Source organism: Synchiropus splendidus, chromosome 8 (assembly GCF_027744825.2).
Source record: "Synchiropus splendidus isolate RoL2022-P1 chromosome 8, RoL_Sspl_1.0, whole genome shotgun sequence".
NCBI classification, from domain to species: domain Eukaryota; kingdom Metazoa; phylum Chordata; class Actinopteri; order Syngnathiformes; family Callionymidae; genus Synchiropus; species Synchiropus splendidus.
Genome location: NC_071341.1, coordinates 22,316,016 through 22,331,508, shown reverse-complemented (window position 1 = coordinate 22,331,508; position 15,493 = coordinate 22,316,016). Strand labels below are relative to the sequence as shown.

Here is a 15,493-nt window from a genome sequence, read left to right as displayed (position 1 = left end):
TCACCTATAAATAAAACATCAAAATAAAGTTCCGTTACTGTCACAAACAAAACCTTTTGAACCTTCAGCGAGGTTTTTACACGAGTGAAATAACAGAGGAAAAAAGTTGCCAAACATCGCTCTCTAGTGGCGCCCTCGAGATACAGGATCAGGAGCTTTGTTTTCCAGGATGAGCTCAATAAACCGCTGGTCCTTCAAACCTTCAGAGGCCGATTTGAAATGGTTCACTTGTCCAATCAGAACGAGGGCACTTTAACCCAGCAGAGATCCCGGGTCTGGTCTCTGTTGTAAAATAACACTTCACTAAATCAGAAAAAAAAGAGGATTAACCAGAAAAACATTGATGAGCAGATGTCACTGTGAGATTCACTTTATTATGTTTTGTGTACTTCATGGTCACGTGGAGGCTGTTCCGAAACCTTCAATGACTGTGGAAACATCACCAATTGCACTTTTGTCCATTTCACAAAACAAAATTTACAGTAGATTCCAGTCCATATAAAACATACACCCAGATCATTATTTTACAAGTGCTCACTTCCAGAAGTCAAACAGTTTACACAGGATAAGAAAAGGATAAGTTCCGAACCAGATATGTACAAAACTCATCAACAAAAAAGTAATGCCTGTGCGCGGTGACCTTGTGATGGAGTACTATTTAAGGAAGGGAAACCTAAACACAAAAACATACAGTGCCCAAACTCCAATGGTGGAAAATTCTAATCCACACCAATAGTATCAACCATTTTGGAATTCTGTAAATGACACGGTCATTTAATAAATTGTTTCTAAAGGCAATATTATTTAGCACAATCCTCAGAGCAGTTGTTACTTCCACTAGCAGTAAAGACAGCTGCATAACTGGACAATGCAACTGAAAAGACTTCTAAATGTCCAAAGACAATGCATCAAATGATTAGATCAAATAAAATTTCCATCTTATTTCCGAAAAAATACTTTTTTCCATCACAGTTTGAGCAAAAACCAAAAGAGGAAAACGCGTAATCCATACTCCAGAGAGAGAAAAACATGATGCAGTAAACGTATGGCCGCGCTCTCCTTGCTTTAGCAAAAGACATCTTGAAAGGTCTGACTCTGTACCAGGAGAGGTCAGGCTGAACTAGGAGAAAAGGTGTTTATACCCATCATTCAAGAGAGTGCAGAAGGCTGTGGAGCCACAATCGAATCTGTTACGTCAAATGTGTCACGACACAGAAAGGCACTGGATTCATTTCAGTCTTTCGACAGCTGTGATAGTCCGATGTAGACATGCCGTTTACGACAGTAAACCTAGAAGCACTGTTGGACAAAGTGCACGGTGAGGACATGGGTGGAGGGGCAGATGTGTAACACTAAGCACTTGAATGTGGAGTCGAGCACATCCACTGAACAGCAGTTTGTTCGTCGAGTCACCTTCACAGCAAGAGTGAACAGGAGTCACACTAGCGTTCAGGGGCGTGGGACGGATGAGGAGCACAGTAGGCCAAACATTCTTTCAGTCTCCGCAGAAAGAGCCAGTCTTCTGTGCCGGCAAGTCCAGCTGCTAGAGTAAATGCTTTATACACACGTCTTTTCCTGATGGTCGGGGGTGAGATTGGAATCAAGAAAACAATAAATTAAATCCTGAGCCAACGGAAATCACAATTTGTTGGCATATAAAGTCTCTTCTTCGCTTTCACTCTCATCCTGAAACTCGTTGGCAAGTAGCGACTTCTTCGAGCCCATGGAAGTGAGACGGATCTCGTCGTCATAGTCGTCGCGGTGCTGCCTCAGGCGGTGAAACCCGTCTTTCTGATGGTTGGACTTGGCACTGCAGACGCACCAGATGATGCACGCAGTCACAACTAGTGCCGTCATGGAGGCCGCTGCAGTGAGGAGAATGTGACAAATTATATATGCACTTAATTACCCTTTCATTCATTCATTCATTTTCTGTCTAGCACAGCACAAAATTAAAGATTAATTTACCAATTAAATTCTGGACCAGAGAGCGCAGCAGAATATTGGCCACACCGACTCAATTTAAAAAGGAAAACAGATCTTGTTTATCTATAAGCCGCAGCGGCCCATAAGCTGTTGGTGCAGTGAAGCAGTCTGTGCTGTAAAAAGGCTTAAAAATGCACGAGGATCACTTCTAAACTACTGTGGAAAACTGGCTCCAGCATGGAGACTGACTCGTGAAACAAACTGGAATCACCAAGTCCTCACATCTGTTACTGACATTAAAGCTCAAAATGTGTCCCAAGTTCCGACACCACAGCCGATCTCAGCTGCTGCCTCTCGTCTCCGCTCCTCCAGGAGATCGGCTCTGTGGGCGGAACTACAGACACAGGCGCATTTGGAGCTTTAAGGTCAAGAAAACACCTGTGATGTCACTGGTTTGAAGTCACAAGGCTCGTAAAAGCCTGAGAAAAAAGTAGCGGCTTCTAATCCGGAAATTACGGCACTTTCATAGAGAGTTGGAGTTGCATTTTTCGAAGTACAGGTAAATTATAAAACTTTATTCAAGTAGGTGTTTTCCTTTGACAGACTTCAAAAGTTTAAAAAAATAATTTCCATTTAAATGTTTCCTTTTTCTTATGAATTATTCCAACAGTAACACAGTTAATATTTGATCTAAGTTTGTCCTAAAAATCATAAATACACATGACACAGGTGTTTACATTGAGGAGGAAACGTAACATTCTACTAAAACACGTGTGAATGTTTAACAGAAATCTCCACCAGGGGGCGCAAAACAGAACAAATCCAAACAAACAAAACACAAATCATCAAAACATTGCAAGAAAAGCATTGTCATCACGTGGTAGAAATCCAGATCAATTGCTTGCATGATGCTTACCAGCACTCGCCACCACAAACTCCCTGGGCAGCCCAAATATACTGTTGTCCATGTCAAACTCAATGATAACGGAGCGGGCGGCTTCATCGGACAACACCACCACCTGAGACAGTGCACAGAGGGGAAATCACACTGGTCACAATCGAGATGATGCAGGGCAGAAGTTACAGAGCTGCAGCAAATGAAGGAGTGTCTGCACCACATGTCTGACGACAGAGGGAACCATGAAGACCTAATTAGCAACCAGGTGTGCCTGTTTAGTTTAACAGATGCAGGTCACCTTCGCAGCCACCTAAAGATATTTTGGGGTCAATTTGTGGGAAATAAAACGATAAAACAAACCCTAGATTTTCAGATTGCCAGACTAGCGTTTTCAAAAGGACATTCAACAGCAACTCGTGTGACATGTCTGATAAGGAGGAGTGTCCAGGCAAAACGTAAGTTAATTCCCCGTCTTTCTTCCAGCACAACCTTCAACATACGCTGACATTGAATCTCCACATCGCAGGAGATGACACGCTATGGTCTGAGAAGAAGCATACGATGTCCAAAGAAATACGGGGAGACGACAAAAGAGAGGCTTTTCACGCTTCATGAAACTGGCAACTTGTGGAGCAAGCAGAAAGAAGATCCAGCAAAACCACTGGACAACAGGTTTCTAAAAAACGCAGCTGCGGTCCCCGACCTCATGACCCAGGATGTAACCAGCTCGTGCACCGTCAGTACCAACCAGACGGAGCTGCTACAGATCCACGGCTTCACTGTGTCACAGTACCAACGCATTTATCATTCAGTGGTGGATCCTCTTCTCCTCAGTCCCAGTGGGAGGCTCAAGGACTACACCTTGGAGTTGGGACGGACCATTAAGGAACAGCTCTTTGTGGAGCTGGCCTATCCTACTATTCAAATTTCAGAGACATTTAATGGAAAGCTGGAAGTGAAGGAAAGATACTGCGTGCTCAGACCAACACCTTTTGTTGACAGTAGAGGGGAGCAGTGGTAGCCGGCAAATACGGATGCGCCGTTCATGTAATGAATTCATGACAATAGCATGGACCTTTATCATGAATCATTGCAATCTGAAGACTATATTCAACCCTAATGTTGACAAACACTGAAGATACATCTAATGAATTATGCACTCTGAGACAGCATATTTATCTGGCCAAAATACAAGCCTGAAATCTAAAATAAACGGTGAGCGAAATGATTATTATTCTTTTCTAACTTGTTCTTTTTGTGTCCTAATCATACTGAAAGAATATGGTTAATATTAATTTATAATTATGGAATAAAGGCGCATTTGTTTGGAGGTATATGTGTGAACTGTATACCTCCTGCCGTTGCTGCTGGTAGCCGTCAGCCACAGCCTCAATGTTGTGGTTGCCAGGAGCAAGCAGTGCGTGGAAGTATCCCCCTTCTGTGGTGAAGACTCGAACGCCTCCATTCAGAACAATGATGGCACCAACAATGGGTTTCCCACTCTTGTCTCTCACCACTCCTCTCACTCCTTTATGGACCTGGATTTGAATTAGACGAGGGCAAGTTAAAATACTGAAAAATGATTAGTGGTGAGTCATGACATTCAGTCGCATACCTCCACCAACATGCTCAACAGAGGCTTCTTGTTTTCAGCCCAGAGCGTAGTGAGTTGCTCCGCGGGTGGAAAGCGGCAACAGCCAGTGTAAACGGTGATTTCTGGACAGTGACCAAAGTCCATGCTGAAGTCCTGAGACAGAAGCATCAGTGTGCCAGTCGGTGAGTATTTCATATACAATGTTCACAATTCATTCAATAGGCTTTCGGGGTGTTAACATAAAACTCAGTTAACTTTTAATAATGGCACTTAAAAAAGCAAAAGACACAATAATAAACGATGAGAATACATCATTCCAAATATAATAGTAAAATAAAGATGGACTGGAAAGAAAACACTATAAAAAAGGTGGGTGGTTGTTTTGAAATGTATTTCTAGTGTCCAACCGTTAAATCCCACCTTCATGCTCCCCATGTGACTCTGTCTTTCTGCTGCCCTCATGACTCCACCTGGGATGTTGCCAGCTGCATGAAAGACAAGACAACGCAAGTCCATTTTGATGTCACATTAATTTCAAAATCCAATTGTGTGTGTGTCCTACATTGTCCATTGTTGGAACAGCTAGTGTCACCGAGGTGCATCTTGGGGTGGTTGTTGGCATAAACACTGGCCAGGTACTTCAACGTCCCCTCGTTTTCAACTGAAAGAGAACAAGATATGATCCCTAGCAGATTTGGAAAAAAAAAAATGCGTACAAATAATCTCTGTACTTACCAGACTGGACTGGCTTGTCATACGGGTATGTTGCAACAAGAGAGCCCCCGTCCAGAGCAACAGACAGTGTGAAGGTCTTATCAAGGATCAGGTTCATCATCGCTCTCGTCTCAGGCTGCGCCTCCACGACACGCTGTGATGCATTGCCTTAGAAAGGACGGCAGATATGAATGAGCTATGACAAAGCCATAGGAAATGAGCTAATATGATAAGGTGCGAATGAGAAATAAAAACCAAAGAAGTCTGTGTCCAGATCTTTGCCATGCGCGTTTGCCATTCCCTGGGTGGATGAGCACTGTCTCTCACTGGCTTGTTCTCTTCCGTCTGGGTTGATGGATGGCACGATGATGATCCGTGTCTCATTGATCAACTGAAAGTGTGACATGAAGAACAAATGACACGCATTTTTTAAATTTCTTGAAGATATATTTCAGTCTCATCTTGTCCATTGACATACATTTCCATCACACCTGTTCACATCAAAATTAAAAGAGCGATTGAGCCTCAGGAAAACTCCTCTCAGAAGCACCATAAATTAAGAGGTAACTCAGTTCTGTAAACAGTGAATACACTACAGCATGCGGTGACTTTATTTTTTTCAGTGCTCTCAATACGTTAAGTTTCCTCTTGTGTGGGTCTAGTGTCCACGATGTTATGTCCTTCATATTATGGTCCTGCTTTTCAATCTGCTGTAGAGTGGTCCTCAAGGTTTTGTGCCAGATACATTGTTTTATCTGAACATTCAAATAAATTAAGTAAAATTGTTAGAATCAAAACAAAATGCACATCACATAAGTGATTTAATTTCAGAGAAGTTAAACATGGATTGCTAAAATAAATGCTAGTGAGGTCATGTTTGTCTAAACTCACCCGTGTAATGATGGGGTTCTTGCCATAGTTGATGCAAAGGAAGGCAGCAAACTCCAACAGCAGCTCTGTGCCCACTGGAGAATTTCCATGAATCCCTGCCACAAACCGGATCTTGGGTTCCGACGGTTCAGGCTCGCCTGGTTTGTTGGAGATTTCCAGTGCCCAGATAGTTCGAAAGTCCACACTTTGGCCCAGACTACACAGGAATACAACACACATTGGTGAGGAGTAGAGACCTTCAGATGACATGGTGACATGATCTGTACCTGTGCAGGAACACAATTTTGGGGAAATTGAGGGTTAGACCTCTCAGGAAGGAGGACATCTCTTTATAGCGTCTGAACCTAAAACTATTCTCGGTGGCTGTGCTCCTGACCAGCTCATCCAAGCCAGTGCCCAGGGACAGCTCCTTTATTAAAGTCTGGAGCTCTATTTCTGACGGGTTTTCTTCAAACTGAGGTCCTGAGGGAGCCTTGCCGTTGAAGTCCGAGTGAACCCGAGTCAGCCTGAAGTCCACCACCTCTACTCCATTCGGCAACACGGTGGCGTAAGTCCTCATGGGGATGTATCTGTTAAAACAACAGGATGCTTAACAGACATTTGGCAGACTTGAGCACACACACTTGTGCGAATAACATGTGATCTAACCCGTGGGCGGAGGCAGTGACAGAATACGTCCCAGGAACCAGCAGCCTCCAGTAGTCTCCAGTGAGAGCTGTGGTGACATTGTGGTCTATATCAGCAACACTAATGGTCGCATTGGGGATCCCGGTACCATCTCCACTGTCAGAAACAGTACCCTTGACCCCACTGTGAACCTGGAGGGAAACATCTGCGCCTTTACACACAACCCCAGCAGGATGTTAACGGTGATTCGCACACTTACCTGATGGATAAACTGCAGCAAGGAGCGCCTGTTCTGTTCCCAGTATTTTGGCAGCTCCTTGGCCATGGGGTACTTCACACAACCTAACTCAATGGTCACCTCAAAACAGTTTGTGTTCAAGTAGTTCCAGTCTTGCATTCCACCTGCAAGAAGGAGAAAATATCTATCACAAATCTAACATCAATGATTGTTATTATTCTCCTGAATCATCATCTCCTACTCCTCTCCAATAATTTACAGTGTCACTGATAAAAGAAAATGTCACTGAATACAAACATAAACATTCGTAGCACTTCCTTTAACTTGAAAAATTTTAAAGCAGTGTTTTCCCACTTGACTTTCTCTTTAACTACGACACTGCCATTCTAGTCAGTTGCAACAAACAGACGAAAGGAAGGTTATAATCTTGAAGATCCACGATTTAAAGACACATTTTTTGCTCCATTTATGATTTTTTATTACAAATGTATATTAAAAATGGCAAACATCACAATATTGTCCCACAATATATATTCTGTTTTCAAATTACAATTTTTTTCTGCAGTTTGTTTATTACATATTTCCATAACCAGTATTTAAAATGAAATAATAGTGTCAGAGTGTCCCTGATTTCTATTTTAATTCCAATGAATAATGGATTAAAAAAAATTACATGCCAAAAACAAAGTCACTGTTCTCGGCTGATTCAGTTTATAATGTGGAAATTTAACTGCCCGCGACAAACCTATGATCACTGCTCAGCGATAACTACTAAAAAACACAATAAATCGGTGTTGCAAGCCAATAAAATAAATCCTCCAGTTATAGGGGTTAGTTGTCCATTGCACAAAATGCAGCAACAATGCCCCTTGTACTGACAATCACACCAGGCTGTCCATTCATCATTTGTTTTTGTGTGCATATCCACGTTTCTCTAGCATGAGGGAAACACCACAACAGCTATCCTGATGAAAACAGATGGTAGCAGATTGCAGATGTGCCACAACATGTGAGAAACTTCATGCTTCTGAGCACAGTGACTCATGCTCGCTTCAGTTGCTTACTCATAGCTCTCAATCATTTTACCTCCAATAACTTCCCTTTCAACTGAGCCCAGGCTTCATCTAAAACAATGATCTTTGTTGCAAAAATGAGCAGGCTACACTCTAAAACATGTCCTACCTGGAACATTGTACCAGTTTGCCCCATTGGTGATGCCATCGGCGAAATATTCTCCAGGGTACAGGTCCTCACAAGGGTGGCCATTGTGCATCAGATAGTTTTCCTGCTCATTAAAACAGCAAGGACAGTGACTTAAATCAGAAACCTGCTGTATTTGACACAAGCCCGTCTTGTTTATTAATCGAATCAACCAAGATACAAGCAGCTAAAAAAAAAAATCTATCTACACACTGGGTGTTTTGCCACTCACCTGTGAATAAGCTCGGGCCAGGTGTTGAAACACCTTGTCGTCCGGACACGTACTATACTGGGTTACTCCTTCCTTGTCGTCATCGTAGGGATAGTTAACCACCAAGGAACCTTCCCAAGACACACACATAAAAAGATTGAAGATTTATTACTAAAAAACAAATCTCTCAATGAATGAATGTGATATGATAAGTAATATAGTCAATGTGTTTTCTCAGCGCACCTCCGTGAAGGTTAGCAGAGAGCACAAAGGGGATGCTCTTGAGCCAGTTCATGACAGCAATCGTCTCTGGTTGTCTTGGGTCACTGATGACAGCAAACTGATCAGGAAAGTTGCGGTTCAGGTCAAAATCGTTGCTGTTGTTGCGTCCTTTGACTCCTTTAACGTCACCTGCAAATGACAAACAATGTGCTTCATTAAAACGGTCCTGTTTATTCATTTAACTATTTAGAGAAATGAGTGCGCTATAGATGCATGGACGATTTTGACCTGTATGTTATAGCACTCAAGCCGGTGTGTGAGATTTGCGCATCTCTAACCTTCAGTAGCCACCTCATACCCGTCCGGATTCATGGAGGGCATAATGTGAATCCGAGTGTTGTTGACCAGCTGAGTGACCTCCGTGTTGGTGCCATAGTTAGTGCACAGGTACTCGATGAGATTTAGCAGCAACTCCCGGCCCACCACCTCATTGCCGTGCATGTTACCAACATACTTGAACTCTGGTTCACCTGGAAACGTACCATGCCTGTTAGCAACTCACTTTAAAATGCTGCCTTTGAATGAAAACTTCAAAAAAATCTGACCATGCTCATGAACTTTTGGGTTGTCCGAGATGACCATCACATACAGCTCCCGGTCCTCCACCGAGCGTCCAACTGAGTACAGATGGGCAATCGTTGGAAACTCGCTGCTGAATTTGCGTAGGAAGATTTCCATGTCAGCATAGCTGTGGTGCCGGAATTCCTGTGGCTGAATGGGCAGCTCTTCAGGTGGAAACGGAACTTTAGTTTTTATTTTTTCCTCCTGTGTCTCAGTGGTGTCGGCGGAGTTGGAAGAATTGGTAGAGACTTTGGTGTTACTGGTTATCACCCTGGTGGAAGTGGGGAGAGTGGTGCTGGCGACAGACTCGCTGAGCAAAGGCGCCAAAGTGAAATTCAGTTCTGTGGCCATGCCATTGCCAACCTGGACGTTGTTCACGGTCATGGAGGCGAAGCTGCGGGAGACAGAAGTAGGTTAGTCACAGCCGATTTCTTAAACACAACTCCCAATTAAACCATATTGGATTGCAATAACACACAAGTCACACATCAATTTGTGTGGCCACGGTATGTTTTAGGTAATTTATTATGTAGCATTATTATTTTTATTATTATTATTGTTAAAAATGAGGGGAGATTTAATTGAAATGGTTGTTCAAATCCAAAGAGTTTAGTGCAGAGAGCGCCATCTAGTGGGCTCTGGAAATGCGGCCACTGTTTCAAGAAACCAGGTCTCATCTGTCGATCATTTCTATAAAACTTTGTAAACTGAGAGCACCACCCACTGAGCTTTAAAAATAAGGACACTGTGATCACATAAGAGAATGGGAAAGGGAAGAGTCACCCTGGTGCCACAGCTGTGATGTTGTACGTCCCCGGGAGGAGAAGCCTGTAGTAGTCCCCAAACTGTCCGGTGGTGAGATTGTGACGAATTCCCTCCACCAAAATATTGACATCAGTGAGGGCAGAACCATGAACGGCCTCTTTCACATAACCACGGACTCCAATGTGGATCTGAAATACCCAAAAAACCAAGATCAATAAACAGACTGAAATGATGTCAGCAAACAAATGCTATTATGTTATGAGAAACTTCGTGCAATGCATGCCACACCTTTTCCATGTAGGCCAGCAGAGACTCTCTGTTGAGCTCCCACTCCTGGTGGAGTTTAGTGGCATAAGGATATTTGCAGCAGCTGAGCTCCATGGTGACTTCCAGACAGTTTCCATGGAGGTAGTTGTAGTCCTGCATCCCTCCTGGGCAATGACAAATATGGCAGATTCATTTACACCAAACACTGTGATGAGTTCATTTCTTGTACTTTGAGTGATTTATAAGTAAGCAGCAGCTGTTTTAAGAGGGTAGATACCTGCAGTGAACTCTGGCACACGGACAGAAGCAAACAAATCACTAAATTAGACCAGAAAATTGACCTTGGTTTCCACGACCGGCTGTCGAAAACCAGTTCAACCTGAACCCAAGCTACTCCACTCAGTAGGAATCCCGATGTGCGTTTCAGATATTCTGAACAGATAAAAATGGCAAAACAAACTATACTTTCACAGTGACAGGGTGCAGAGATTAAATGCTTTAGTGCGATTGTGAATCCTATTTAGCAACATAAACTTTGAACTGGTTGTACTATTAGCTACAGCACAACTCCACTGTGAGATAATGTGCCGCCGAAGTGGTGACGAAGCACATGACTTGGTGGTGAGAAATAAAATTCACACTCAAGTTGTGCTAAGTCATGACTAGCCCACTGACTACTTCTCCCTCAATCCTGAATCACCACGCATACTGACCCTCTTAAATACCTAGATGGGAAACCTGCTAGAGAAACTTGAGCCATGGTCAGAAAGATAAAAGATGTCAACAAACTTTGAAAAAGCAATTTTCTGGTGAGAGTAAGACAATGCATGATCATTTGGTTTTGGTGTGTCCGTTTGTGTAGAACCAATACCATCTAAATCAGATGTCATTACCTTGGAAACAAGTAATTCCTGGGTAAATACTACAGACATGTTTATTCAACCCAAAGAAGCGCACAAGGAATCTCTGCCCTGAACGTAAACATCCTGCTTGTGTACCGGATACAGAGCCACGCCTAAAAAACAGCAGGAAACCCAAGACCAGAACTACAGTGTCTAGAGAAAACCGTTTTTGCATGAAAACAACAGTGTCCTTACTGAAAATAAAAGGCACTGCTGCTTTCTTCTTTCCTTCTGTACAAATCCTCACTTTTTCACTTTTGAAAAAAAAAAAAAAGTTTGAATTCGTTTCCAGGTTTTCATTTGGATTCCTGTGGTGTTCAATACGAGGTTAGAGCGTCAGCCACTGAAGACACTTCCAAGATGTGTCTCTTCACTACACTAATTCATATTGATCTGTCCAGCATCAGCACTGCCATTTAATGTTTGAGCTCCAATTACAGTCACTAAATGAACTATGAGCCAGCTTCAGTTCATCTGAACATAAAGCTGGTAAGCAAGAACTGCAGTCATCCTAGTGATGTTTTCCTTTTCAAGAGTCATATAAGCTCATTCCCATTCCTCAAATATTAAATTGCAATGAGAGACCAAGTCAGGGAATTATCCCACAAAACAATAGCTCTTTATTGACCCAGTCTGAGACAGCAAACACTCAAGAAACGCAGTCTTGTGTGTATTCCCATTTTAAACCAGTTAAAAATCAACCAACGCGAATAAAGTCATTCATCTTATACTTGCTCTGCCAATCATTTAGAGCCTCTGGCTCAGCCATACCAAATCAGGTCAGCAAAACAGTAGCCTTTTCACTTTAAACTGGGTCAATCAAAAGTCACGGTGACCAATACAACAAGGTTAGTGACTTCGGCCAACAAAAAATAATGAAACATTTCCACTCTAAAAACTGTATCACAACATTCAGCAGCCGTCACTCATCACAATTCTGAAGAGAGACAGATAAAGGTTTCTTTCTTTTGTTAAAAATGTTCAAGCTCAAACCATTTTTAATATGAAAAGCAGTGTGGTAACTAAAACCTGGACATTTAGCGTCACCGGCTCTGAGAGAAAAAGGCTATGGAGATCGAGTTTCAGCCATGACAAAAGAGTCGCCATTTCCAGTCATGGAGGCTGGAGAGGAAAAAAAACACTGAACATGTAGAAAAACATTAGCACAGCAGCAAAACGAAAGCTGAAGCCATTTCCAGGCAAATACGGACAACACAAGTGAAAACACACTTGACAAACATGATTAAACAAAATAAAGCAAAAGAATATAACTATACTATAATGTTTCTAAGGTGCTTAGGTGCAGGAAGATGAATGAAATGAAACATCTTATCACATAAGACATCTTAGCTGAGGTCACTTCATCCTGTCATGTGATCTGCTATTTTTCTTCTTCTTCTTCAGCAGTGACCTCTGCATATTTTAACATAATCTGATCCTTGTGTGGGATGTTAATAATTCAATTTGCAATTGCACCTGCACCAGTGCTTAAGGACCATATAAATGCTCCGGTCCACGTCACTGTTCTATTTGGAACAGCAACCGGCTTTGGATGACTGCGGCATTACATTCCAAGTTACACCCAGGTTGTCAAGAGAGATTACAAAACAGCTGGGTTAAAATGGCGACACATGGCTCTGTATTTCCATACCTGCACATTACTTGTCCACTACACACGATTTAATTTCAGAAAACCTCCTCAGACAATGGCTTCAGGGCACAAATGTTAGAAACTGTGATCAAGTTGCAGAACTAGTCAATGTATCTGACACATTTACGGGTTCATTTTTATGTCTCACGTCATGCAAAGTTTTTCCAAGTGCAGTGACAGAAGGAAAAATAATATCTGGCAATGAGATGGAAGCATAGCAACGTTATTTATAGTTTAAAAGGCCTGTGCCAGGATTTAACTATGCAGATCCTGCCAACTCAAGCATAAGAAATTTTGGAGGTCAGTAAAATAATAAAAGGATGAAACAACATTACAGCAACTTGTGCTTGGATATTTTTAGTCCATTCTCAATGATAGTCTTATAAATAGTTGCTGTCTACTTTGATCAGTCGTTCTATTCCAATAATATCATACCATGAGTTGCGGACAGTGAGGGAGAGGCAATAGAACATTGAACGCTACTTATAAAATCTTCCAGGTAAACAGATGTTGTGGTTTCAGGACAACACATACAACACAGTTTCAAGGGCCAAAGGTTTGTAGCAAATATTTAAACTGGCGACTACGACAAGTCAAAGATGCCAAACAAGACGGCTCTTTGGCGCCATGGCAACTCAAAACGAACTTTTTTTACAATGGAATTTAAATGCAGGACATAGGAACATCTGCCACTGAGACATTTACGCTGACATAGACCACCTTTTGATTTGGTGTTTAATTTTGGGATATTTTATCTGATCTGATGAAGAGGGGAATGTTAAAATCAATATTCTTTAGTTCATAAAAACAATTCAGAGGGTTCTAATATAGACATACTAATTTCCTCCAAGCATGCTAATACTGTCACATAAGTAAAAATAAATAAATAAAAAAGACTTACCGGCCACGTCATACCAATTTGCTCCATTGGTGATGCCATCCTTGAAGGTTTCATCCTGCAGATCAGGGCAGTTTGGCTGGCCAGTTTTCATCACAGGGTGATTTTTGGCATACACAAGGGCCAAGTACCGGAACAGACTGTCATCTGCTGACTGACTGTAGTGGCCCTGACGCTCATGAGCCTTCGAGTCATCAAAAGGGTAACTGGCAACCACAGTGCCACCATGAAGGTTCCCCGACAGAACAAATCTGGAGAGACAATGTTCATTAAGAATGAGAATCTTCAAGGGTTTTCTAAAAGGTTTCAGGAAAGATGCTCACTAAAAGGAGAACAGACCATTTTTAAAACTATTCACTACTGTGTAGATTATAAATTGCTATGGGTTATTATAAGGGACATCGAAGGTTGCAAATGGGAACAAGACGTTACCTAAATCGCCTCCTTCGAACCATATTACTTCTCAAAGAGAGAATCAAAGGTTGCCCTTTTGGCTGTGTTTACAGAATAGTTTAACTCCTTATAACAGGAAGGAAGTTAGCCTTGCGTGCAAACTCATGTACTTAAATGTGGCAAATGTAAATACAGTTTGAACTGCATATTGAAAATTCATATACAGTATTTTAATGCACTGTAGGTAGATGAATGTGTAGAGATTGACAATTATGTGACACTACATTAATAAAGAATGTAGTACTTTGTTCTCATAAAAGAAACCTAACATGAGATCAACAATCAACAAGTAGTGTAATAGCTTTCGTCTCTTGCGTCTTCATATTTCAACCATGAAAGAATCCTGCAAACTTTGAGAAACCACACCACCAGTTCAGTGCAGAGAACCAGTACCTCAGACTTTATGGTGTTAACTCATACTTCAAAATCAAATTTAAAGCTTGAAATTAGTTCTAGATTCTATTCATACCAAGTGTCCAGCTATCTCGTTTGCAAGAAAACTAACTAACTTAAGTAAAAACCAAGCTTTGCAGCCCCCTGTGACACTCACTTTTTCTGCTGGATCCACCTTATCATAGCCACGACTTCTGGAACTTTGGCAGTATCCACTGCTCTGTCGTCGAACTGGTCGGGAAAGCTTCTGTTGAGGTCTTTGTTTTCGGCGTTATTGCGACCCCCGTGCTCGCCACTGCAGTCCCCTTCTTTCGACTTCTCGAACCCGTCCGGGTTCATGCTGGGCATGATGTAAATGTCTGTGGTGTTCACCAGCTCGGTCACGCGTGGATTCTCACCGTAGTTCTCCAGCAGGTACTCCACAAGGTAGACCAGCACCTGCCTCGACACGGTCTCGTCGCCGTGCATGTTGCCCACGTACTTGAAGCGCGGCTTCCCCGGTGTGTCCACATCGGGGTCCTTCGTGATGCGCATCACCCACAGCTCCCTGCCCTGCACTGACTGACCTATGCTGGACAAGTTAGCTATGTGGCCGTATCTGTGCGCAAGCGCCCGCAGCAGGCCGGTGAGTTCGACATAGTCGTAATATTTGCTGTAGGTCTCCTCCGGGAGCTCCTCCGGGTCGCTTCGTGCCCGATGCAGACTGGCGTCTCCCACCGAGAAAACAAGACAGAGGCAGGCCAAAAGTGGGAACAGACGCTCCGCTGTCCACTGCAAACTCTTCCGCAGACGCGCCATATTCTTTCAACTGAACTTCCACACCATAAAGGGATTCCCAGACGCTAAATACAAACGAATACTCAACACTGGACTTCCAGGCGGAAGCCGTGGCTCTTCCACCAGCTTCACTCGCCTCCGTGCTGAGCGTCAACTTCCGTTTCACCTAAAGGGGCGTGGCCACAACGGTGACGTCCCTTAAAAGGACAGGAAATTTTGTAAAAATAAATTATTAGAAATAAAAA

At 42.6% G+C, this 15,493-nt stretch overlaps 1 protein-coding gene across 1 annotated transcript; it reads right to left on the bottom strand.

Moving 5' to 3' along the window:
• Window positions 1-360: 360 nt before the first annotated feature.
• On the bottom strand, window positions 361-15,382 carry cpda (carboxypeptidase D, a). Its single transcript, XM_053873249.1, has 21 exons — window positions 14,629-15,382; window positions 13,629-13,876; window positions 10,196-10,338; window positions 9,926-10,095; window positions 9,127-9,536; window positions 8,860-9,051; window positions 8,543-8,710; window positions 8,321-8,430; window positions 8,071-8,173; window positions 6,910-7,052; window positions 6,672-6,841; window positions 6,290-6,592; window positions 6,024-6,219; window positions 5,388-5,523; window positions 5,154-5,300; window positions 4,981-5,079; window positions 4,839-4,903; window positions 4,440-4,571; window positions 4,177-4,362; window positions 2,843-2,945; window positions 361-1,865 (listed from the first exon to the last, which is right to left on the bottom strand). Exons 1-21 carry the CDS (start codon window positions 15,267-15,269, stop codon window positions 1,639-1,641), a joined length of 4,092 nt encoding a protein of 1,363 aa, XP_053729224.1. The 5' UTR covers window positions 15,270-15,382; the 3' UTR covers window positions 361-1,638.
• Between the last annotated feature and the right edge of the window lie 111 nt (window positions 15,383-15,493).